The following is a 27,273-nucleotide window of genomic DNA, read 5'->3' as shown; positions in this document are numbered from 1 at the left end:
ACGCCACATTTTATGCTTTTAACGCTTCAGATATGTTTGTGAATTATGCGTTAGTATTATTTCTATTCGATAATTACCTCAGTGCGATGCAAATAACGCTTTGTGATAATCAGGATTTTTGTGCATGTGATATGAGTAGTAACGCATGCGAAATAACTTTGATGAATCGGTACGTAATTATCGAACACTTTTTAATGCATAAAACTATGCATTAAGCGTTAATGACCTTTAGTGAATCGGCTCCTTAATTGGCTAAAAAATACCTGGTCCCCACAGGTAAATAACTACAGCAGAATATTGTGGATCTGCTCTTTAGATATTTCCCTGACTATAAAATACTCTGTTTCACAAATCTTGGCCAGGCGCCTACTACAAAACTGCGGTAACCATAACCCACCATTTTTCTTCATGCTTGGGGAAGTAGATTTCCTGGTAACCAGGTGGCTGCACTGATTCCTTCCAATAACAGTCCTTTGTTTCACTATTTTTTTTATAAGAAGGAAAGAGTAATTTGAGATATGTTGTTTATGCCATAGTAGAACACCTAACCCATAATACAACCTAAATAGCATGAGAGAAAGTGGTAATGGCTAGAGGGAATAATTATACTATTGTTAAAGGAGCAGAGAAAAGTTGAAATCACTGTGGAGTACTAAAAGTTAGTTTAAGCTCTAATTGAATGATCCTTACAGTGTCTGATCTCTGATATTTTAAATGGAATAATGCCATATTCCATAATGTCTGCAGTGATTTTTTTGTTGAATGTATTCCTGCTTTTAATAATATAGAAGATCTTTACAGCTTACTATCATACACTGATCTTAACATGGAACCTTTCAGACTGTGTAGAATAAAAATTCGAAGCCACATGCTTTCAAATTTGGCTACCCCCTTGCTGGAGGAACACATATTCATATCTCCTCATGATCCTCTACATGAAATCATCTTATTTAACTAAATAATATTCCAATTATTCCATCTTTAGTGGATCCGGTGTCTGGAAAGCTGTGCCTTCCTTTTCTGGATATTCCTGAGCAATGGAACCCATGTATCACAATGAGCAATATGTTACTAACCATACAGGTAGGACATGCTATTTTTGATCACAAAACCTCACTCTATGGGGCACATTTACTAAAATGAGTTTTTTTTTTGTCTTGAAATGCAATATGGTATAAATTTGAAGTAACCACGATAATTTCTGTAGTTCTAAAATGTTTCGACAATGCTTTTATCATTCGTACGAAAATATCGCAATTGCATTCTAAAAATCACAAAATTTTTGACCCTAAAAGTTTGTAAATGCCACGAAAACAGTTCTGGCTTTGAAGCCTTCCATTGCTGGCTTTGGAAGCCTTCCAATGACTTAATGGCACATGACAGATCAAACCTGGAGAAAATATGGTCCAGTTGAAAGTGTGACCAAAGTGTTAGAGAATGTTCCTATTCTTTGCGCAAAGTATGATTTTTGTTGTGGAAATTTACTGAAAACCACAAAAAAACTCGTGGAATTTTAACAAAATTTTCGCAAACATTCCAAAATGTTCTATAATTTAGAAAAAATACAAATTTATCTGAAAATTATTTAGTAAATGGGCCCCTATGTGTGTTCCGTGCTTACAGATACAAAATGTTTTAATAATGGTACACAATTTTCTGTGCTTAGAGAAATAAAACATTTAATGATGTATACAGTTTTGTATACATCAATCTTGTATAATCAGTTTCCATTTGTGTATTATGCAGGCCATGCTTTCCAACCCAGTATCAGAAAATGCAGTTAATCTAGAAGCTGCTCAGATGTTGAAGATCAACCCATCAATGTACAGGGCAGTTGTTTCAAACTGTGTGCGGGTCTGTCGTTTGATTGAATGTAAGTTTATTTACTTATTTTACTTATTTATTTGTTTATGTATTTATTAAGTGGGAAACTATATTAAAGTAATTAAAATATAAAGTACTGATGCCCTTAAGAAATGATGTCTTGCATCTTCTTTGTGCACTGGAAAAGTATGCTTTCTTTTCGTGGCAAAAAAACACAACAGTCTCTCATTGGTCTCTTGTTTGTCTTGGTCCTCAGGGACTAGGGTGCTCCTTGCTATTTTGATAAGGTCTGGTACATATTTCATATCAACAAAAGGAACTTTCCTCCTCTTCCTGAAAAGGGACACACATTTGTGCATGTAGGATATCAGGTCTTCCTCTAATATTTCAGAGATACAATCTGCATGCAATTCTTTACCTGGCAGCATGCAGACTTTGCCGGAGTTTATCCCTTTATCTTTGCCACTTCCTGACTGACTCTGATGCCTCACAGGGCTGACTCTCGGTCTGTGGAAAAACAGAGGCCACGAATTAGCCCCATACAGTGCCTTTGCATATATTACATATTACATAGTATAGTCTGGCTGAAATCAGACCAATATAAGTAGGCAGTGTGCACAAGGTACTGGCATAGTTCCAATGGAAGTTGCTTCCAACAACAGTTTTACATGAACCCAAATTATGAATTTTTTATTCTGAGGAATAAATTGATCAGTTGTACTACATTTGTATTGGACTAAACAAATGTGTCAAATTAAACAACATTTTAGTGTTATGATCGATGCCTGCTTTTATATATATTATGTGTTGCTATCGAAGGGGAGGGACTCACATAATTTAAAGAACAATGTAAACTGTGGTACAATAACATTAGTTTCTTGATAGAAGTCAGGATTTTTCTCCTGCAGTTTTCTGTTAATTCCCAGGGTGCAACTTCTTTGCAAATAATACAGACCCTTAAAAAGAATTGGATATGGATATCTTCAGTATTTTCACCATGACCAAAACCACTGAGGGGCAAAACATTTTTGCATTTAATGCCATGAAAGATTTAATTAGAAGAAGGGGAAATATAGGTAAAGAGAGCCAACTAAAATACTGAACATTTATATAAATGTATGAAAGCCAGGCCTCCTATAACACTCCTATAGCACTCATTGTGTAATGAATTTATTGGGTTAATAATAACTTGGATGTGATTAGCAGCCCGCTTTATCCTTAATTGGAGTGCTGCCATTGAATTTTTGTTTGTCGCCATGGCATGCATGTCTTGACATTCTCACAGTATATTTATAGTGCAGTCAATAGAAAAGGGAGTAAGTGCCTATTATCTATTACAGAAATATAATTAGACTAGTATAAGTTAGCGAGAGTCCTTCTACTGCATAAAATACAGAATGTGCATGTCAGCAGGGGTTCCCCGGAGACTGTAAGGAGGGGGCCCTTCAAGTCACAGGCCACCACTGCCCCAGCCTGATACTGGTTGCAATATTTGGTGAGAATGGAGAAACCACACATCACCAGGTTACATCCATTAATTATTAATATATAATTAAATATATAGAAATATATTACAGGTATTAGTTGCTTATTATAAAGTAGAAAGAAATAGAAATATTTGAGAAGACTAGCTTATTAAAGTTGTCATTGGGAGCTAAGTGATAAAACCATTCTATGGCTCTAATATATATGAGGGGAAGAAGAAAAATGGACATTGCAAATCATTTTCATGAACTTAATATATGGAAGTTGAGCAAGAGGGGAACCTACCAGAAGGTCTTCAGAGAGACAGACTATAGGACAGATTTATTAACATTCAAATTTGACTTTTACCACAATTTTTTTTTTACCACAAAATGTGAACATTCAAGTTACGGGAACTCAAATTATCAAGATTTTATTAAGCATAATAAAAATAAGAATGTAGCATCTAAAAGCTTGCAAACTCATGCAAAAGCCAATGTGTTTGAGTTATGAGACTAATTCAAAATTTCACAGTGATTTCACTAAGTTTGCGTTGGTTTTTTACATGATCAAGTGATCGAGTTTTTAAATAAATAGAAAATCGAGAGCTTGGGGTTTCCATTTTTTTTCTCTAATAGGTGTAGGCTGGCAGAGAGTTTTGCAACTGGGGTGGGGGGCCCCTTAATTGACAGCCCCATTGGCCGTCAGACACCTTGTTCAACACGTTGAAAAATATTTTTTGGAAATGATGCAATGATTTCAGCCTAGCAAAGTTTTTTTAATGCAAGCAATTGTCAGAGCAATTACTTTCTTAGGACAAATAAATCATCCGTAATGTTGCATCAGTAACCCTCAGCGATCAGTCAGATATTTGTTCTCAATATTTACCTGGGAGTTAACTGAACACTACTTTATGATTGGATGCCTAATATTTGTAAATATCCTGATATTAGATAAAACATTTGAGCATTTTGCATACAGAACAGCTTGCATGTTTTTCAGAACAGTTTGCCAGGAAATGCTAGGGATCCCTGTATTTAGTACATGACAATAGTGATGAATAGTGGTGTATCTGTCCCATTTTGCTTTGTGAAAAAAATCACAAATTGCAACTACACTTTTTTTGACAGGTGACATTTTTTTTTTTTAAGCAACCGCAGCGTATTTGACACTTAGTGAATTTTTGTGTCAGTTTCATGAAAAAATTTGGCAATGGCAAAATATGGAATTTCGCAGCGAATCCAAGCCTGGCAAAAAAATTTGCTCATTACTACAGGACAACCTTGCCAAAGACAGCTCCAGAATGTGTTCTACATTTATAATCCGCCAAAGGGCAAAGTCATTTTTTTTACTTCCCACATGAAATCTCTTTTTTGGCATCATTCTTTTTTTGCCCAAGGAATCAGCTGATGAGAAGGAAATGTTTAACATTTAAATGTAATATTACAGGTGGGTCTCTGCAAAGTTCTGCCACAGTAAGAAAAATACAGGACGTAAACACTCCTACTGAGAAAAGGTCTGTAAAATTTTTACTTGCCAATTTGCTTTTTAAAAGACTCATGGAAAAATCGACATGACTAAAACATTTGTCCCTTAAGTTGTATTTATCTTGTTTTTCTTTTCCTTGAATAGAAGACAGTTTCAGTTAAAGTGCCATGTTACCTACATTTTAATATGATGCAGACAGCAATAGTCGGAGACAATTTGCAATTAGTCTTCAAATGTTATTTTTGAGGTTTCTGAATATTTACATTTTTGTTCTGCAGCTTTCCGGCTTGGAATTTCAGCTTCTAGCTGCTTGCTAAGGATTCATTTAATATTCAGAATAAAAGCTGAATAGCAAAATGCCTGAGAAGAAAGATAAGAATAACAGTAGAATTGAACCCCCAGGCCCATGTGAGTTATTGGTAGCCATCCTTTTCAAATGCAGATAAATGGGCTCTTTTGTTATGCCTAGGGCAGAAAGTGCAAAAGTGCATAAAACAGGCACAAGATGATGGGGTTTTTTTTTTTTGCATTTTTCACCCTGCCCCACAGCTGAGTCCCCAAAGTCACAGGCCCTTCTGCTGACCTGTACCTTACCAATGAATACAGTGATGGGCATGTAGGGTGGAAGTCATGTAGGGTCTCCTCTCCTGACCACTGCCAGTAAATCAGGGAGTGCAAAAAGTGCCCCTCAAAAGAGCCTTGTATCAGTATGGGATTCATTATCCGGAAATTAGTTATCAAGAAAGCTCCTAATTATGGGAAGGCCATCTCAATATTTATCAAATAATTCAAATTTAAAAAAGGTGACCTCAGCTAAGATGTAGTTAATCCTTATTGGAGGCAAAACAATCATATTAGGTTTAATGAATGTTTAAATGAATTTTTAGTAGACTTAAAGAGGTATTGACACCAGAAATTAAACTGTTTTTTAAATATGTCATAACATTGTCTTATATTTGCCGAATGCTTTTACATTACCTAACTGATCCCCAAAGTTACTCTGTAAGAGGGCTTCCTCATTTGTGCAGCAGGAGTCCATTAGCAATAGAAGCTATAACTGACAGGCTGAGTAGGGACAGTCAGGTTTAGGAAGTTTATGTAAAAATTACTTACAAAAGCACACCAGTCAGTGAAAAATAATCAACCCAAACTATAGGTAACTTTTTATGTACATTAATATTTTGCAGTAGTTTTTTATGTCAGTATCACTTCAAGATATTGTGATCCAGAATACAGAAACCTTATCTGGAAAACCAATGGTCCCGAGCATTCTAGATAACTGATCCCATAACTGTACTTACAACCGTATGGCCCACCAGGAGGGTACACTGCACCTTGAAAATGAGCATAAGGGCCACAATTTTGCACCCCATAATACTGTAACACTTGGGTCTTTAGTAAATGATCCCTTAAGGCCCAATTACAGGCAGTATAAAAAAATAGTAATTTTTGCCCAAAAACAATGTGTAATATTGTGTAAAGGTTTATCATTTTGGGAGAAAAGTTTTACTAATAATATAGGTTTTGCAAATTTGTAGAGTGTAATGCTACAGCAGTAAAAAAGACCACATATTTTATCATTTGCACCAGTGCACAGTATATGTAATAAAACATCTTATACAAAAAGCAGCTTTTAATAGCTACAGTATGCATACTTAAAGTTTATAATGTAATAACCAACTAATTAAAATAGCTTTATTCCTTTTATTACATTCCTCCACCAGTTGCTTTGTGCTTGTGGCAGTATATTCTCTGGTACTGTAACAGGCACCACTTTTTTGGCAACAGTATTGTCTTGTTTGCCATGTGGTATCTGCCAAGGGCACAACATTTCCTATTAAAATGAACAGAGAAGTGGCTGTAAGCTGGAACAAGTGCTTCAATCTTCGTCCCGGTGCCAAACACATTATGGTGGGGAATTTAGATATATGCTAAGGATCAGAGCAACAGTCACACAAGATGCTTAGCAGAATCAGTTAATATATGTGACAATCTTGGAACACTGGCAGAGAGCCAGGCAGTGCAAGTTAGCCAAGTCAGGAAACAAGAAAGAGAGAAAAGTGGCCAGGAAATAGCTTGGTAAATAGCCAAGCACCTGCAGTTTGCGGGCAAGAGGAGGGTAGCAGCAGGCCCAGACTGGCATTTCAAGTACACAGAGGCTCAAACATGTCCCTAACAACCAAATAAACAGTGACTCTCTATAATATCTTACTGCAGCCCCTTTGGCATTTGTCAGAATCCACAGATTGCCAGTCCAGGCCTAGGTACCAGACCTGAGCTGGCTTATAGGAATGCTGGGTAATAATAAAAGCTGAGACAGCTGTAAGCTAACAGCTGTAAGTAGGCATATTGTTGTATCTCTCATCAACTTGAAGTAGCTCAATGAAGGTGACTGGAAGCACAGATACACCACAACAATTGATTAGGTTGGTGATCAGCTTGGCATAAGGGAGGGATCTGAATAGGCAAAACAAGACATCCAAAGTTTGCAGCAAGCTGGAATTTAAACCATAATTTATACCACTCATACTGACTAGTTAGATTTTTTAATGGTAATTTGTCATCAGCAACTTCCTTTAGAAATATGAACAAGCAGGCACTCTTGGGGAAGCCACAGCTGATATGTGTTTCATATCATCATTATGGATGATCCACGAATCCACGGTTCTGGCCGAACTGAATCCAAATCCTAATGAGCATATGCTCATTAGGATTTGGAAGGGGATGTATTCGTCCGAATTAGCATATGCTAATCAGGATTCGGATTTGGTTCGGCCAGGACTGCCAAATCCAAACCCTGACGAAAAAGGGCAAATGCACGGTTCTGGCCGAACTGAATCCAAATCCTAATGAGCATATGCTAGTTAGAATTTGGAAGGGTTAGATGTCGCCACGTGAACACGGAAGTGGAAAATTTTCCACCGCGCACACATTTAACCCTTCAAAACCCAAAATAGCATATGCTAATTTGGATTTGGATTCAGTTCGGTATTCGGCCAAATCCAATAAAATGGATTCAGCTGAATCCGAAAAACTGGGTTCGGTGTATCATTAATCATCATGGCCTATGATTACGTGTCCTATGATACGCAATGCATCAGGCGATATTTGCTTTTAACTTTATGAAATAAACATCATTTTATCTTCAAATGTGGCTTCCTTGAGAGTGCTTACTTATTCATATTTCTGATTATTTACATAATTCTGAATCTCACCCCAAGCTACAGGTTTAGGGCAATGCACCCAGGCCACTAACAGGAATCCGTGAGTTGTTTTCTTGCCTGCATGCTTTATATAATGCTGAATATAAGTTGATGTCACAGTCAATCACTTCTGCCATAGCTCAGGTTTTTCACACCCAGGCTTAATGTTTTATATGGTTAGCTAAGCAGCATGTTTTGTTATTTTATATTTAAACAACTTCCTTGCCACTGATCTAGACCTTTATCTTCCCTCTTCTCTCCATTACATAAGCCATGCCAGACTCTGGCAGACCTTCCCCCTTGGCAGGTTCACAGAACTGCTCATGGATTTGGTGAAAAATAATCTGATAACCTGGAGACATTGGGTTCATTTATCAATACTGGACACATTGGCACCTGAGCAATTACCCATAGCAGCCATTCTGTTATTAGATTTGTTTTAGCCAGTTACTGGTAAAATAATAAAAAAAATTTGATTGGTTGCCATGGGTTACCAGATATAAATTTGCCCAGTGTTCTTAAATGAGTTTCAGTGCTTACACTGGAAAATCAAGCTCTGGTGTCTTTTTTTCTCTCCCAAGCCCAGCATTACAGCCACATGCTCAGGTAAGCAGAGGGGAACAAGGAGTTATGTTATGAATAGGTGGCAAAGACAATAGGGTTGATTCACTAAAGGTCGATAAAACGTGCGTTATTTATAGCGTGCGTTAAAAATTGTATTGTGTCTAATTTTTTGCAAATTAACGCACAATTCACTAAAAGCATACTTGCGTTAATTTACACGCGGTGCAGCTTGCGTTATTTTAGTCACGAAGACTATTTTTGTGCGGTATTTGATGGAATGCGCGCTAATCAACGCACCGCGTACAAATAGTCATTCATTTCATATTTGTAACTGTTTAATTTATTTGTATATGTTATTGCTAGTAAAAGCAGTGTTGTCTGTCCTTTATACTCTCTGCCCTGGTGGCTCATGTAACACAAGGCAGCCGTCATAACCAGGAGTTCAGCAAACACTGCTTTTAATAGCAATTACATTCACTAATAACTTTTAAACCACTACAACATTTTAATATATTCATATTGCAAAGTTGCTTAGAATTATGTTTCCTTGTATAATGCAAAAAATGTATTTCTTGGGTTTGTCCTTTAACATATCATATATATTCCTCTTAAATATAGCCTGTTAAACTGTACTCTAATGTAACATTATTGGAGCTACATTACAATTTAACACCAATGCTTCTTTTGTCTGTCATTTGCAGACTTCATCCAGTAGTGATAACTCCTGAACAATTGGGGCATATTTATTATAGTGTGTAAAACAACATCAGTGGTGATGTTCCCAATAGCAATCAGCAATTAGATTTGAACTGTTACCTACAAGTTAGAAAACAAAAGCAAAGATCTGTTTGGTCACTATGGGCAACATCACCAGTGATGTTGGCTTATACACTATAATAAATATGCCCCTAACTGTTGTAAAAAGATGTTCATATAAGTGAACTTCAATGTATGTATTGAACTTTAGTATGAAAAACTTCTGTCTAAACTCCAGTATATGGCTGAGTCACACTGCACCCAAGTGGCACATTCACCTCAGTGCAGGACTATGATTATCAGAAGCTTGCAGATTACAATCAGTTCAGTCTATGGCATACACCCATTTGCTTCCTTATCTGCTCCTGGAATATCTGCCTATCACCCTCTGTGTTGTCCTTGTGACCAGTACTTCCCCCGCAGCTTTCATCACTCCTATCCTTTCTCTAAAGGTGGCCACACACGTGGCGATCTGACGATGTCAGACATCGTCAGATCCGCCACACACCGTCAGGGCTGAAACAGCAGATAAGGAGGTAGAAACAATAGGATTTCTACCTCCTTCTGCCGATTCAGCCCTGGCGGCAGATTTTGGTCAGGCGCCTTCTATGGCGCCCGATCAAAATCTTTTAACCGGTCCGATCGGCGAGACGACCGATATCAGCAGCTTCCTGCGATATCGGTCGACTCGCCAACATGCCATACACGCACCGAATATCGTACGAAAAGAGGTTTCGTACGATAGTATCGGTGCGTGTATGGCCAGCTTAAGGGCTGTGACACATGTGGAGTTTAGTTGCCGCACAAAAAAATTTCCTTGTCGCGAACGACTAATCTCTCGAAATGCCATCCCACCAGGTAGCATGTAAGTTGCCAGTGGGATGGCATACGCGGCGGTGTGATTTAACGAAGTCGCTGAAGTTGCCTTGAGGCTACTAAAATAGACAATGCTGATCATTTACTGATCTTTACGTGTGATTTAGCAGAGGCAATTCTCAGTATTGTCTATGGCAGTGTATTTTCTGGCATTTAGTAGCCGTAAAAAAGTAGCTGCTACTAGTAGCTCTCACATTGTGTATGCCCTGTGGAATTCCATAGCCAGCACCAGCAAACACTCTCTTTCCTGTCTGAAATTTCAACTTCTTTATCACTTTGCAAGTATATTGCCAATATATACACACACTAGCAGATTCACAAGTCTGGATTAACATTAACGGTTTTAATGGAAAAAAAATATCTACTAAAAAATCTCATTTCTAGTTTCTAGTTTATGCCCTAAAGGTGTAATATTGATTGCAAATTCTTTTGCATAAATGTGCATTCTTTCCTTTACAGAACATTAAACATAGAGGAGGTTTGGAAAGGGATTATTTATCAGTTTTCGAGTTTGGGTGTTTTAGAGGTTTTCTTCCACTTAGAATAAACTCACAATTAAAAAAAACTAGAATATTTGCTTGTCTTTTAAAAAATATAAATAAAAAAACTTGATTGAATAATATCACAGGAAAAAAACTCAAATACCTTGAATTTGCGAGTTAAAAAGTTTGCAAAAAACGTAAAAATCTCGAATTTAAAAAATGGCGTGAAATTTTGCTTAGGAATTTTGACTTCTACCTAAACGTGCAAGCTTTTACATGGAGAAGTTTTACATTTAAGTTTTCAGATTTTTGCACTTCAAGTGCAAGAATGTTCAAGTTTTTGAACCATAATTCTAATTTTGGGAGTTTAGCCCCTCAAAAAATGTAAAAAAGATTTTAATTTGAGCGTTAATAAATCAGTCCCATATTGTGTATTTAGCATGATAAATGCACAGGTTACCCAGCCCTAGTAAATAAAAGCAGGTAAATGGCATAATAGAAAAGAAGAAATTTACTGACATCAATAGCACAGAAAGATTGTGCATCTCTTAGATGAAGAATAAAGGTTCAACACTGACATAAATAAAAAGCTACGGGGTTCCAAAGCAAAATCTATTGGATAAGATAATCTGTTTTGCAGGCATTTTACAGTTTCACAGTTGCTAGGTGTGCTGCCTCTATTGTTACACACCTGAATCATATTTTCCTATAAAAGTACTCTTCCTCAAGGGCTGCTTTTATAAACAATAAGCTGCTTTACTGTTATATGTACAAATAAAGCACCCAGCCCGGCTCCATTCCTTTACTTTCCCTTTGCACATGTTTTCTGTTGAGGGGTGTGGCCTCATGACATGCCACAGCAAATCAGCTTTCACTCTGCTCTGTCACTCACTCATTTCTGCATCACTGGTGCAGACCAGGGAACCGGAGATTCTGGAGGGTGGGGGATAGGAGGCTGCTTCAATAATTAGCCATAACTTTGTAACACTGCAAAATTTTTAAAAGCAATTGTATAAATTGTCAAAATGTTTGTTTAGACTTTATATTTTCAATATCATAAAAAAATTTTTCACGTAGTTCCCCTTTAACTTGCTGGGTGTCAGTTTAACCTAGACATCTATTACTATAACTCAAACAGGAAGTGACAGGGAGTTAGACAGTGAAAGTGGTTTGAATTTCTTTTCTACTGCAAGAATTAACAAGACGATAGATGTTTCGTAATTAAAACAATAGGCAAAAAGTAGAGCTATTCAATGGGCTCAAAACTATATGTCCACTTTAAGCACTCATAAAACCTGAAGAGATTTTAACTGTCAGAATGTAAAATTTTAAAGCAGCTACAAAAACCCAAAGACTAGGTGGGATGACTGAATTTTAAAGGCCGTCACATCCCATTAACACTCACAGTGAAGACATAAAGTTCTTGCAATGAGTTATGATGTAGTATAAACTATCTGTAAGATCTGTCCAGGCTTGGCAGTATCTCTTTACATACTGTATGTTATAGAAAACAAAACTCAGCAGTGTATTTTCTGTTAGTTCTGGCCAATACTTATCTAGATAATTCTTTATTTAAGTTTAAAGCGTACCTTTGGGTATACATAGTTGTTTACATATTTCATATTCTTGTCTTGAAGAGGATTTTTTTTATCTATAAAGTGAAGATTTATAACTTTTGAATCTTTTTTTTTTTTGCACTCTACGTTTTCCCCAGTCTGTTTATTATACTTATCCAGCATAAGGATACGGTAATAGTATCCAGTCGAGCACTAACCCTGTGACCCTTAGTCCACTAACAGAAAAGCAAAAGATCATTTACTGATAATTCTCTATTTTTAGCATTGACCCCTAAGGGCAAAGACACATGGGGAGATTAGTCACCAAGATTTTTAAAAAACCAGTCGTGGCGACTAATTGCCATGGCTATAATAATGGCGATTGGTACTGGCAACTTGGAGCTACAGTAGTTTAGGAATAGCATGGTATATTTCACGTGTCAAATTCACATTTGTGTGTGGAAAGGAACGATAGCGATTAGTTGCTACGACTGGGCTTTTTAAAAAATCTCCCCATGTGTCTTTGCCCTAAGGCAAAAAAAAAATCTCCCATGGGGAGATTAGTCACCCTCAACAAATCTTTTCTACTGCAGGTGACTAATCTCCCCAAAATACCATCCTAACGGCAATAATATGAATCGCCTGTAAGATGGCATACGCATTCCTAAGTCACCCAGATGCGTATGGATGGTAGCAGAGATTTAACCTAGGCCGACTAATCTTCCTGTGGGACATCACCCTAAGAACTATAACACACAGTATTGCCCTTAAGGGCTGATCTACTAAAATTCATCTGATTTCTGGCCTTGAAAGTCATATAAACTTGACATGGTATAAATTTGAATTAAACTCAACTATTGCTGTATTTATAAAATGTCACGATAATCCTTGCATTGTTCGTACAGAAATTTTGAATTTACATTCGAAAATCCCAAATTGTTAAAGTATTGTTAAAACTCAAAAAATTTGAGTTTAAACGGATGTTTGTTTCCATAAATCCTCTTTTATTTTATTTTTTTTACAACAAAAAGTTAACAAAACATTAATATATCACAAATTATGGGAGTTACTTTTGAAAAACTCATATTTTTCAGGGAAAATTTCCAAAAAACTCAAACAATGTCAGAAAAATTGAGTACTGGCAAAAGCGTTTGTAAATCTCGAAAATATCTAGAAGTAACAAAAATCTACTCAGAATTGCTTAGTAAATGTGCCCATAAGTGTTGCAGAACTGCAGCTTTGAGCAGGCCTTGGCCCTTGATTCTATGCTGGAGGATTATGGGATTGTAGTCCTGCAACATCTGAAAAATCAAGGTTAAACAACATTGAGCAATTATGGAATATACATTTCATAACTGTTTACTAGTGCTAATCTTAAACAATATAATATTATAAAGAACCCTAACTGTTCACCATAATAACATAAACATGTACATTATATATATACAGAGTATTTACTAAGCAAGGGTAGTAATTTCCTGTTTTTATGTCGTGAACTAAAGCGGACATATTCTCAATAGTCTTCTCTGGCTAAGGGAGAATTCTGGGAATTACGATTAGTTTGTTGTGAGTTTGCTGTCTGAAAGGCTGGCAGCAAATGGAGTTATGGTTATTTATTTTTTGCTACAAAATATGGTTTGATTTTTACTTAGCATGGTGCATCAAGTCAGACGTAATTAAGACCATATTACTTGCAAAATGATCCTGTTTTACAGATGCAAGGGTGTTATAAACACGAGCTCTCTGCTCACAAGACATGTGATTTACTCTTTGCAGAAAGATAAAGCCCGTCTCGTTTGAAGATTATCATAGAAACTGGACTGAGATTGCAACATCTAAACCTGCAGAAGATTTAAACCATCTGAGTAAGAAGATCTAAGTACTTGATAAAATGTATATTGCTTGAAGTCAAATGTTTATCTTTAGTCTTTCAGACTTGAAACTTTATAAACACTGAGTATGATACCATTATTTCTGTAGTCACATTAGGGGTCGTTATGAACACAAGCGCAGCTTGCAATTTGAGACACAAATCAACATGTTTTTTTACCCATAATGCAGCATGTCCCCATATAATTCTAGTGTAATTTCAGACACACTTCTAGTTGCGATAGCTGCAATGTGCCCGTTGTATCACATGGCCCAATTACATTTGGAAACAAATTAGGTGCAAATTTAGCATTTTGAGAGTGGTGCTTGCATACAACAGAGTTATAGCAGAGGGGTAGGCTAGGTAGATTTCCAGTCCATGAAGAGATAAAAAAACAATATAAAGAAACAATATAAATAATTTGGGGGATTTAAAAAGGATTCAGGTCTGTCAGTTAAGTGAAAAATTTTGTTTACATAATTATACTTTTTGTTGTCTGCCCCCCTCCTCCACCACCACCACCACCACCACCACCACCACCACCACCACCACCACCACAACCACTTCCTTAATGCCTTCCTTATTTTACAAAGCTTGAGGTTGCAGTCCTAGTAGGAGGCTCAATTAGGTCAAATAGATTCAATTGGTGTAAGGGCTGGTACTGGCGAGTGTTTGGTTCCGTGCTTCTCTGAGGTGGTTTTCTCCTGCGTTCCATTGTACGGCCCCATAAGGAAGAATGGGGGGGGGGGGGGGTGTTCCTGATCTTCTCTTTGATGGAACGTGGTAGAATGCCACTGCAGGGGAGCACTGAACCATACACTTATCAGTAGAAGTCCTAAGGCTGGCCCAAATCTTTTAAAACTTGTGTGGCTTGATTGCAAATCTGTAAAGACTTGAGTGGCCTAAGTGCAATATCTAGGTTTCTCACCAGAGGGCAACAGATCCTGTGAAAGGGAAAAAAAACTGTAATAAAGAAACAGTTTGTTGGTTGAGTGGTGTGTGCTGCTCTTTCTGAATACATTAAAGCTCTACATATTAAGTTTTACTAAACTTTTTTTATTTACATAGGAAATATAAAACTTAATAGTGCTTTATTGCTATATAACAGGTCAAACAAGCCTTGCCGCACTGTCTTACGTTAACAACATTTTTTGGTAGTGATGGTTTAGGGACAGAGTGCCAAACAAGGTATAAATACTCTTGCTGTCCAAGACACAAGTTCAAAGTCTTTAGACAAACAATATCCTCATCGAAAAGCTGCTCTTTGCAGTGTGCATCCAGCCTTTTAAGCTGCACTGTGAAGATCTGTCTGCATCTTTTTCTTTACTATACAGCTGCCTTCATTTGCCAATGCTGTATTCATAAGCCACTTTGATGCTGCTTTCTGTACCTTGTGGTGCATTTTTAATCAGGTGCAATATGTAGAGTCCATGCACTTGTGCCTGTGGGCTTAGTAAATAAGCCCTATAGTGTAAAATATTACCAAATCCACTTTTTTGGTAACTGACCAAATCACAACTTTGAATGAAGCATTTGGCCAAACTCTGAACCAAATCTGAACCATAATTTGCATTTGTGCTTGTCATATACTTTGTTTCCTCCAAATCCCACTGAAAAAGGCTTAGATTTTGCAAATCCTCAACCAAATCCAGGATTCAGTGCATCTCAATAATAGTCCTTGTGAAGAGTATATATGAAACTTAAGTAATATTATATCATTTGATGCACCTTATAAATTAGGTAAATAAGGTATCTAATGCATATTAGTGATCACATAACTCATAAAAGTTCCTACAAAATAATTTTTCTAAAATTTCTAGTACTAGTGAAGAGTGTGCAGTGGTCTGTTTTCTAAGCCAATAACTAAAAAGCTGTCAGCAGAAATATATAGATAATATTTGAAACAGCATTCAGTTGTCACTGGTGTCAAAACGGACATGTACTTTGAATGAAGAATGCAGATAACACTGATTTAGCATTGGCCTGTGTCTGGAGTTTTATCGAACTGATGCACAAAATGAAATTAATATGTTATAATATAATCGTAAACTAATGCCCCTTACTCAGGCATATGAATCAGTAAAGCAGTGAAGGTATTTAAAGCTTAACACCTTCACTGCTTTCCTTTTAATACCTTCACTGCTTTACTGGTCCCTATGTCTGACGTAGGAGCGTGCCCCAAATTGTTACACATGTTGTGCCAGTACATTTTTTTTAATTATTGCATAAGAATAGGGGGTGCTGATCCCTTGTTTGTGTCCTGAGCACTGGGTTACAAATTTTGGAAAGGCCAGGGTGTGCGGTGAGTACATTGACGTCTTTGTAGGCCCCAAAGTATGATCAGCTTAATTTGATATGATGATCTGCCTGCTTTGACCCAGTATGTGGGAGGCCAAATTGGGCCTAAATCTGCCTGTTTGATTCCAATTAAGAAGATCTGCTGTGTATGGCCATCTTGATATTTACATGGCAACAAATGAAGGATAACACTGCATGATTAGAAATTATTCCTTTGCTAATTAGTGAACTGGCTTTGTATTTTATTTTTCTTGCAGGTTATAAAGAATATACCAAAAAGAAAAAAGAGCACCCCTTAGGTGATCTTTATTTAGACTCCAATCAGTTGCACCATTCCCCCCAACACCAAACAGGTAAATTAATGCCCAGAGACAAGATAAATAGAATTAAAGCTTAACTTTTATTTACATAAATAAAATCCCTATATAAATTCCTAAAAAAACATGAATTAAAAAACCCGTATTGTGACACATTCTTGTCATCACTAAGGGGTAATCATGGGTATAAGGCGAAAACAAACAATTAGTACTAATGCAACCCAAGTGGTGAATTTGATACTTTTGTCCCCACCTTATTTAGCAACTTGTATCACTCTGTCTTAAATTCCCCATCCAAATCATGGACGCTAATATAATCTCAACAGAGGCTTTGCAACAATTGTATTAACATCATCGTTTTTTAGTATCAAGTAATCCTTTTTAGTGCAGATGCCAGAGTCACGCTGTCCCTTTTTGTTTCAATCAATTAACAGCAAGTACACCTAGGTATCGTGTATTTCCTTCAGAGTCATCCCCCAATCACATTAGCCATCCACATTAATAGTTTAACAGAAATTATGTAGGACAAATTCCCCTCAGTCCCAACCTTCAACCCCACCAACAGGTCACCCTCGCACTTAAAACAGGCGCCGTCAACACCCCTTCTCCTCCCCCTTCTGAACAAAATAAAAGTTTTTAAATAAAAGTTAAGCTTTCATTCTATTTATCATGTCTCTGGACATTCATTTACCTGTTTGGTGTTGGGGGGAATGGTGCTCTTTTTTCTTTGTGGTATATACTTATTTGATGCTCCGTATGCATATTACCCTCTCTTTCTCAATTGATGTGATACACTCTCATGTGGATGGTGTAATTATGCACCTGAGATCTGATATTTTTTTTGTGTGGAAGGTGCAAATATTCCTCTCTCATATATTTCAGGTTATAATGAAGCAACTTTCAATACAGGAACATCCTCACAGTGGAATTACAACAAACAGTATGTTTTAATTACATGTTTATTTCTGGAACAATATGAAATATGAATATGTGAAATGTTCAGAAATACACAGTTTTCTCTCTTGCAGTTTAATAATCCAGAATTCTGAAACAACCCCCAAGCATATCTTATTAGAGATGGATACCCAGTTGCACACACTCTGCAGTTTATCAGGTAATTCATGTGTAATTTATAAACAAGCTAACTAACTATTTATGTGATATATAATAGTCTGTAATATTCACATTTATGTAACATAATTAGACTAAATAAACAGGCTGTCTTCATTCATGTAATCAAGTAGGCCTATATAGCTCACGATATAGCTGAAGAGTATGCACATAAGTGATATGGCCCTCTCATTGTAAAAGTCCTGACCGACAATGCTCTTTAATTTCTTCTTAAACATTTTAAACTTGTGTGCGCATTTTTAAAAACATTGTGCTTAGTTCAGAATAGATACAAAATGTATTGCTTTCAAACAAAATTCTTGGCATGCACACCACAGTTTGTTGTGTGCACTGGCCTCAAAACGTGTGTGTATAATACATTGCAACTTTACTCCCTTTTTATCATTTATTCATTGATAGAAGGACCAGGTGGAAGGTCTCAGAGCTAAGCAACAGGTTTCCAAAGAGCTCAGTGATCCCCTTACATAGCCCAGACTTGCCAGGAACTTCAATTCCTTGTTTCTGCTTCACTGAAGCAGAAAATGAAATATAAGCTATAATGAACAGGCAAGGAGCTTATTATCCATGTGGTGGTATACTTTATAGGGATAGGTTAGGACAGACTAACAGAAACTCCTAAAATAATGTGAAGCCTGATGAGTGATGGTGTTAGATAATTGCCAGTGAGAGAGCCAGACAAAGCATTTAACTGTGTGGTAGCTGGCTAAATATTACTACATTAAAGCTGCCCATACATATTTAGTGAGGTGCAAAATTAGTAAATGGGCAAAATTGTGCTTATCAGAAAGTTTGGCCCCTGAGCCAAGGGGCCTACGCAAACCTGTCAGACAAGGTCTGCATCAATGCACCAAAGTGGTCCTCCGCAAACTGGATTTTTCAATCTGCCAATTAGCAGTCTGTTGGGAGGCCCCTTATATGGTCCAATAAGCTGTGGTCTAGGTCTTCGGAGTTGCAGCTTATATCGACCTGTGTATGGCCAGCTTTATGGCGTGTGCTACCATGCTGCCTGAAATGAAAATACAGTATCTAGTGTAAAAGTGACAATAAGTAAATTATGAAGTATGACATGTATGGGCTTATTTATCAGTTTTTGAGTTTGTGAATTCAAGTTTGTTTTTCTGAATCAAATAAACTTGCATATTGAATGCTTGCTTATTTATTAACAAGGAAAATTCATCAGGAAAAAAAAAACTTGAATACCTTGAATTTTCAAGTTTATACACTCGAAAAAACTTAAATATCTTGAATTGAAAATATGGTTTGAATTTGCCTAGAACAACTCCCATTGACTTCTATAGAAGCTTTTAGATGATGAATTTTTACATTTGAGTTCCTGGTACTATATATAATGTCCAGAGCATTAAATAATGTCATGTATAACCGGAAAAGTTTATTGATATACAGATATGGGATCCCTTATCCAGCAGGTGTGGCTTGTTAACTTTCTGGGCTCTCTGCCAAAAGCCCACTTATTTAATTAAGTCTGAGGAACAATGTTTCTAAGTGCAGGTGAAGCTTGTTAAGATTTCTGGGCTCTCTGCCAAAAGCTACTTTTTAAATAAGGCTAATGCCACACGAGGTGTAGGGCTGAAATTTTCGGCAAGCGGATAAACGCTTGGCGAAAATTCAGCCCTACGCCTCCTACTTGTGCCTGCACCCGAATGAATGGGATACGTTCGGGTGCAGGCACATGTAGCCGATATACGCATGAAAACGCGAGAGAATGCAAAGTCTATCGGCTACATGTGCCTGCACCCGAGCGTATCCCATTCATTCGGGTGCAGGCACAAGTAGCAGGCGTAGGGCTGATTTTTCGGCAAGCGTTTTTCCGCTTGACGAAAAAATCAGCCCTACGCCGCGTGTGGCATCAGCCTAAGGTTAAGAAATATTTGTATCTTTTTTAGTGTTCAGTGCAGGAGAAATGAGGGACATTTTAGTAAGAATCCAGGACTGCGGGTTGAGCTGTTAAAAGAGGGACTGTCCAGCGAAAATCGAGACATTTGGGAGCTATGCATACCTGTATATAATATGCAGAGTTTTGGTTGACTTCATGTATACTATGTCATGTGTAATATAAACTGCTTATTTTCCTTCGGTGCAGAGACAACCCAGGGGCACATTCATTATAGTACGACTGGTCTGATTACAAAAAATGTGTATTTTTTCTAAAGTTTACGACTTTTACTTATTTTCTGTGATATTTTCGTTAATTTGCGCAACTTTTTCGTACTTTGCAACAATTTGCACCACAATTTGTCGCAATGAGTATGAAAGTTTCGGATTCATTCAAGCTTCGGTATCGTGACTTTCCTTGGGCCAGGTTGGAGCTGCAGAGTGCCAGTGAGTCCTATGGGAGGCTTCCAAAATCATGAACTGAATACTGAAATTCAGAAAGGTTTTCCCGCCGTTTACGATTGTTCGGATACCAAAATTTCGTGACTATCGGATCGCCATTTGCAAATGATTGTTTCAATACTAAAATTTCAGATCGTAAGTACAAAATCTTCGTATTCAAACAAACATAATTTTCGTGACTTTTGCGATCATCAGAAATTATCGGATTTCGTGATTCAGATTCGTACTTTAATGAATGTGCCCCCTAGTGTTTGAATTCAGAAAAAGTCAGAAGACCATTACTGCAGAGACACACAGCATGTAATGGCCAGGGACAGAATGTTTTCTGTATCTAGGCAGAGATTGATTCTCATTTTTTGGGTCCTGTTCCAGTTGTGCTTATGATTTCAGTTGCCCATCTTAAATGATGGCAGGTAGAGTGTGCATGCCTGTGGGTGTCCTAAGGCAGGGGCAATGGTAGGGGAATGGATGAACCTGGGCTTGTGGGCATGAAAAATCCTTGGTTGAATGAAAAAGGAAGAATATACTTTGTACACCTATTACTTCTATGTTAATATCATGTGTGACTTTTATTTTCTGCTAATTCAGGTGCACGGCATTTGACCACAGCAACCCATATGAAGGAGAAAGAGCAGTTGTCCAAAGGAGAGAGTTATGTAAAGACTTTAAGCTCACACCATGGAGTTGTGTCAGACAGAGAGCCCTGGGAAACAGAAGTGGACAAGCTGGTCGCCTGGACTGATAGCCTTTGTATTGATTTATTAGAGGATTAAACAACATATTACACTAAAATACACTGACAGGAGCTGCAATGCACAGTAAATTAGGCAGTTTTTTTCATTTCTACAGCAGCCGATATGCAACCTTCAGTGCCTTTAAAACATAAAACCCATGAGAGGATTGTCTCCCTGTTAGGGTAACTGTGTGTCAGTGTTCCCCAACCAGTGGCTTGTGAGCAACATGTTGCTCCTCAACACTTCTTCCATTTAAATGTGGCTCATGGGTATGAAAGGTTGGGGATCCCTGCTGTAAGTGCTTAAATCTTTAAAGGGATACTGTCATGATTTTTATGGCGTACTTTTTATTTCTAAATTACACTGTTTACATAGCAAATAATTCACTCTACCATTTAAAATTTTATTTTAAAACCAACAAATGTATTTTTTAGCTGTAATATTGGTGTATAGGCAGCCATCTCAGTGCATTGTGCCTGAGTCTGAGCTGTCAGAAGGAGCCAGCGCTACACGTTAGAACTGCTTTCAGGTAACCTATTGTTTCTCCTCCCATGTAACTGGAGGAGTCCCAAGCCAGACTTGCATTTCTTACTATTGAGTGCTATTTTGATATCTACTGGGAGCTGCTATCTTGCTACCCTTCCATTGTTCTGCTGATCGGCTGCTGGGAGGGGGCGATATAACTCCAACTTGCAGCACAGCAGTAAAGTGTGATTGAAGGTTATCAGAGCACAAGTCACATGGCTTTGGCACCCTGGACAATGAAGAATATGGCTAGCCTCATGTAAAATTTCAAAATTAAGTATACATTTTTTGTGTGTGTGTTTTTGAAAAATGGATTTCAATGCAGGATTCTGCTGGAGAAGCTCAATTAACTGATGCATCTTGAAAAAGAAAACATGTTTTCCCATTCCTTTAATCCAGAGCTGGGCAACATCACTTAAAGGAGAAATAACAAAGAAGTGGGGTAGAAATATTGCACATTATGTATTGGAATCCAAGGCCACAAAAGCCCTTTAATCAGTGAAGCTTTGACTCAATAAAGATGCCCCTCATCTTCTTTTCTATTAATTAAAAGTCTAATTAGTAATTAATTCAGATTTTGACATTAAAATGTAATCACTGCTGCTGTAATATCAGCTTTCATGTTCTACCAGATGATTTGTGACCCCTAAGCTTAACTACTCCTCATCTGACCAGATCACACTGAGCATGAGCATGTGACTGACACTTCTAACAAACTCTAAAATGGTGACTCCCTGTGTGTAGTTTTCAGCACATTAATCATTACTGTTATAGAGATTCTGAAACTTAACACTATTGCAGTAAGTTCAGTATATAAAATACAACTTTTCTACATATATTTGTTTTTAGAGTTTAGTTCTTCTTTAATAATAATTACAGGCAGACTAGTGGTTGGGACATAAGTGCTAATTGGTAGCATTTGGCATAATAGACTGAGTTCTCCAATATTCCAACATTGGAAAAACACATCCAACTAATGTCCAACCTGCCCAACTGCAGTTATAAGATAAAGGTGGTAAATCACTTATAAAGTGATCTTTGCCTAGGAAATGCCTTGTATCAGACTAGAGCCTCTTATTGTCACACACACATCTTAAAATCTTTTCAAAAGATTAGGCTGTGTCAAGATAAACACTTGCTAGCTGACCTTCTTATAATACTACATGCTCCGGCCATTAAAAATCCGTAGTACTCAATCACATCAGGATGCAAGGGATTATAGAAGAGGTGTGCTTTTGCACCGCTTAGTGCAATTGTGTCTGGATCATATTGTGTTTGATTAATAAACATTTTTGGGGCTCATTTACTATACAATGAAATAATTAGTAATTGGTAAAACTGAACTCAAAAATGTGGTGTATGGCGAGTTTATAAAAAAACTACTATTAAAGAACAACATAAGCAAATTTCTTCAATTCTGAAGAGATCACATTCAACCTATGACCATTAGATGGCACTGTAAGATTATTTCTAAAATTAAAAACGCTGTTCAAAGGAATGTATTATTCTGATACAATTTTGACCACTTTTTCACATTTCATTTGATTTAAGGGTCAGATAAAATTACTTTACTACATCTGGTGAAAAATAATTTGGCTTATATTTGGTGCTGACACAATTGCCCTGCTATGAATACGTTGCACAAAATATACAGAATACACAGTTTAAGTGACTGAGGTAGAATTCTTACCCTTTGAAGTGATGGGTTTGGGTGCTCATGCCCCAGACCTTCAGCTTGGGGAGCCAATATAGGAAATCATGTGGGGAAAAAACAAGCAGGCACTTCAGAACTCCAAATAATGGTCTCAAAATAGCTCAATATTAAAGTACAAACATATCAGTTTATTGTAACTATACACATAATGCAAAGGAAGCCTTATGCGTTTTGTACCAGAAGGAGTACTTAGTCATAGGCTCAATGAATACATTGCACATTCTCTTTCAATGCACACAAATTAATATTTTTGTGTAGTGTTAAAAAAAAATGATTTCTGCAACATATATTTAAATGTTAGGCACCCTTCAGTGATTGTAATCACTTACCTGATACCCTGGGTTGGTACTTCTGTTAGGAGAAAACTGCAAAAGCATCAGTCCGAGGATTTTGAAAAAAAGGGTAGAGGAGGATCGCTTACTCACATGTACCCTGAGCCAGTGCAATTTTGTGCAAGAGAAGCCCTAACATTTGGCACACCCAGTGATAAAACTTTCCTTCTCCTTTAAAGTCACAAAATAAATTCAAACTATTTAACCACTCAGGTAAAGTTGTCAAATTGTATAGGTTGTAGCAAAGTTCAGTTTCCCAGCAGCCCAGTCTGACCCTGGACTCGTGGCCCCTCACCTTTTTGGCTGCTTTAACTGCTTACCTTTGTGTAAGATTTAAATGGCATCAGTATTGACTGGCCACCTGCATTGTTCATACCTCAGATTCAGACTATAATCACCTTGTATTGTTTAAACATGTAATCCCCTGTAATGTTCACACCTTTTGATCCCTGCATTGTTCACACCTCAGGCTCAGACTGTAAGCACCCACATTGTTCACCAGTTCACAACTCAGACAGACTGTAGGAGCAGTGCCAGTATTGTGTCACTGTATGCTGCTGTGTGTGCCTTTCTCTGCCTGTCCTATGTTGCCCATGTGTGTCATACACACAGGCAGCATAGGGCAAGCAGAGTATGGTGCACATAGGCAGCATATGGCAGGTAGAGTATGGCACACACAGGCAGCATAGGGCAGGTAGAGTATGGCACACACAGGCAGCATCGGGCAGGCAGAGTATGGCACAAACAGGCAGGGTAGGGCAGGCATAGTATGGTACACACAGGTAGGGCAGGGAGAGTATGGCACAGACAGGCAGGGTAGGGCAGGCAAAATATGGCACAGACAGGCAGTACTCTGCCTGCCCTATGTTGTCTGTGCGTGCCGTACTCTGCCTTCCCTATGCTGCCTGTGTGTGCCGTACTCTGCCTGTCCTTTGCTGCCTGTGTGTGCCATACTCTGCTTGCCCTATGCTGCCTGTATGTGCCATACTCTGCCTTCCCTATGCTGCCTGTGTGTGCCATACTTTGCCTGCCCTATGCTGCCTGTGCCATACTCTGCCTGTATGTGCCATACTCTGCCTGCCTAATGCTGCCTGTAGGAGGTGAACCTGGCAGGGGTTTGTTCTGGAAGTTTGTTAGCATTTGGAAATAGTCATTAAATGGTCCCTAAGGTGTGTAGTTATATGCTGGGGGTTGCTGTGCTATCCACAGGGGAGGAGGAGACATACCGATTCAAGTGTGTTTTAATATGACATCATATAATTCTTTCACATATGAATGAAGGGTAATATCCCTACAGTGAGCACCAACCATTTGGGTTTTTGCTGCGCTACCACCATTAATGTGGGTATGGTCTTAAAAGCTCTTGTGATAACACGTGTGGTTCAAAGTGGGTGCAGTTTAAAAAAAGGGGAGTGGTCAAAACTGGCTTCCATTATCGGCCCTCCACTATGTAGGTCATAAAAAGTCTGGCCCGCGGTACAACAGAAGTTTGACAGCACTGAATTAGGTGATGAGTTAAGGTGCCTCCAAACCTGTGTCTCGAACATGCATCAAATGCACAAAAGAAACACCTATGTGTAAGACTAAGAGCCCTTAAACCTGATAAAAAACCTTCTGATGACAAAGCCACTAGTGAAATGATTTGATAAATGAGCAAAATCTTCAGATTTAACAATTCTGCTAAAAAGACATTTTCCAAAATCTCAGGAAGAGGTTAGTAAATGTTATAGCATTCAAACTGCTGGGAATTAGGCCAGGAAAATGTTAGAAATCCCACCTTTGATAGATTTCCTCCTTGATCAAAACAATTTTAAATTCAGACACACAGTGCAGAATGGCATTTCACAGCCGTTTACATTTCAGCTAAGCATCTTTTATGGGAATTTTCCTTCTTAACACACCACAAAGCTTTACACACAACTGTTGTTTTCAGAATCCATAATTGCATCAATGTCACGCTATAAAAAATAAAAACAGCAATTAAAAACTAGCTACGAACAGGCATTCAGTAACTTTTTAGTACTTACCCCTTAAACTGTAGTTTCAAATGTGTTTTTTTCTACCTATTGTTTTGGGAATGTTGCTTTCTGTGAGGGATGCTTTTTTCTAAATTGCCATATGTTCCTGCTTTAATTCTTAATCTCATTTCTAAGACTATAGAAGCACACAAGGATTTAATTTGCTAAAAATCAGCTCAAATTCAGTTACACTGCACTTTTAAACATCTGCAAATGATTCTGGATTTTTTTTTTTCATTCTAAAATTGAGAGGTATGTATGAAAAGTCCATCTCTGAACTGTTAAACCAATACTTTTTAGTCTGACTATAAAAAAGGTCTATTATTAAGTCATATTAACAGCATTGGAGGCATTTCTAATATGAATTTGCTCTATCCAACTGCTTAGAATGATTTCTAGAAGCCACTTATTTGTTTTGTCGTTTCAATACAATTACACTATACCTAGCCTAGATAGTGGCTTGCACTAAAGCAGCAAATCTGAATTTAGTCTCCCTTTAACTAACTAAACCCCCACACAAACAAAAGCCCCCATCCACTGCATTGGCCCAAATCCTGCTTTTTCCATGCTGGGTCTATTGTATAGGAAGACATCCCAACTGGATGGCAGTGGATAGCAGCTTTTGTTCATGGGCAGGTTTAGTTCTTCTTTAAGGTGGCATGTCTATTTAGAAAGAACCATTTTCCAGCTGTTTGACTAACGGGCCCACACAGACTTGGTTAATAAATCATTTGGGCGCCAGTAGTTCTTAAAACAAAGTATAACTCTTTATTTACAGGCATGTACAATAAGCTGTTGGAGGGCAGTCAGGAATGATGCAGTACCGTATTTTCCGGCGTATAAGACGACTGGGCGTATAAGACGACCCCCCAACATTTCCAGTTAAAATATAGAGTTTGGAATATACTCGCCGTATAAGACTACCCCTCTTCAAACACTTGTTACTCATTATATAGCTTTTGCATCTTTGTCAACATCAATCACAGGCAATTCCAGCGGACACTCTGATGCTGAAGGACCAGGGCAAAAGTCCTGCCTGGCCCATATCCAGTTTCTATTAAAGGGGAAGTAGCAATAGAGCGCCCGGAACCCCCCATGCCCTTGAATAAGTCATCTGTCGCTAGTTTGTGCACTATAACCCATAGGCTCTGCATTAGGATACTGAACAACAACGCAGAACATATAGGGCAATAACTTAATGGCACCCAGATGTTCACCCATTACTGCACAATCCAGCGCAATCAAATACAGATCACCTGCAGCATCTAATGTTCCCTTCTCCCTGTGGGGGATCAGTAAATGATCAGTATGAAATCAGTAAATGATCTGCACGTATGTTCTGCCCCCTGTACCCCCCCTGGCCGTTCGTACTGCGCAAAATAAAAATAAAAGCTAATATCAACCTTGCATCCTTGGGCACCCCTCACATCACCCCTCAACCGGCGCATCCCTTTGTCGCGCCGCTCGCACCCCACCCCGTGTGGACGTATGTTAGGCCCCCTGCATCCCACCACCCCTGGCCGTTCGTACTGCGCAAAAAATAAAAATAAAACAGAAAATAATAGCTAATATCAACCTTGCATCCTTGGGTGGGCACCCCTCACATCCTCGTTCAACCGGCGCATCCCTTTGTCGCTCCACACGCACCTCCCCCGTGCGCTGCCCCAGCCTGCACAGATGTCGCGTCTTGCGCATATGCGACGTCTGTGTGCAAAGGGGGGGTGGTGAGAGCGGCACGACAAAGGGATGTGCTGGTTGAACGAGGA

General features: G+C 38.1%; 1 protein-coding gene and 1 long non-coding RNA gene across 2 annotated transcripts in view; one reads left to right on the top strand and one right to left on the bottom strand.

The window, feature by feature from the left end:
* The window catches only part of ube2u (ubiquitin conjugating enzyme E2 U), a 26,871-nt gene extending 5,689 nt beyond the window's left edge, over positions 1–21,182 (top strand). Inside the window, exons 5-11 of the mRNA XM_004913929.4 lie at positions 986–1,083; positions 1,747–1,873; positions 4,738–4,804; positions 13,990–14,078; positions 17,581–17,638; positions 17,727–17,812; positions 20,773–21,182. Of these exons, the coding sequence (XP_004913986.1) occupies positions 986–1,083; positions 1,747–1,873; positions 4,738–4,804; positions 13,990–14,078; positions 17,581–17,638; positions 17,727–17,812; positions 20,773–20,957 (710 nt within the window). The 3' untranslated portion in view covers positions 20,958–21,182. The remainder of the gene's footprint in view (positions 1–985; positions 1,084–1,746; positions 1,874–4,737; positions 4,805–13,989; positions 14,079–17,580; positions 17,639–17,726; positions 17,813–20,772) is intronic.
* LOC105946991 lies at positions 2,017–27,273 on the bottom strand. The gene is made up of 4 exons (XR_004222384.1): positions 27,084–27,273; positions 25,267–25,447; positions 23,134–23,177; positions 2,017–2,331 (listed from the first exon to the last, which is right to left on the bottom strand). It is a non-coding gene; the product is annotated as an uncharacterized LOC105946991 (long non-coding RNA).

This window comes from Xenopus tropicalis, chromosome 4 (genome assembly GCF_000004195.4).
Source record: "Xenopus tropicalis strain Nigerian chromosome 4, UCB_Xtro_10.0, whole genome shotgun sequence".
In the NCBI taxonomy this organism is placed as follows: domain Eukaryota; kingdom Metazoa; phylum Chordata; class Amphibia; order Anura; family Pipidae; genus Xenopus; species Xenopus tropicalis.
Note: the sequence above shows the minus strand (reverse complement) of the source record. Positions and strands in the feature narration are given on the sequence as shown.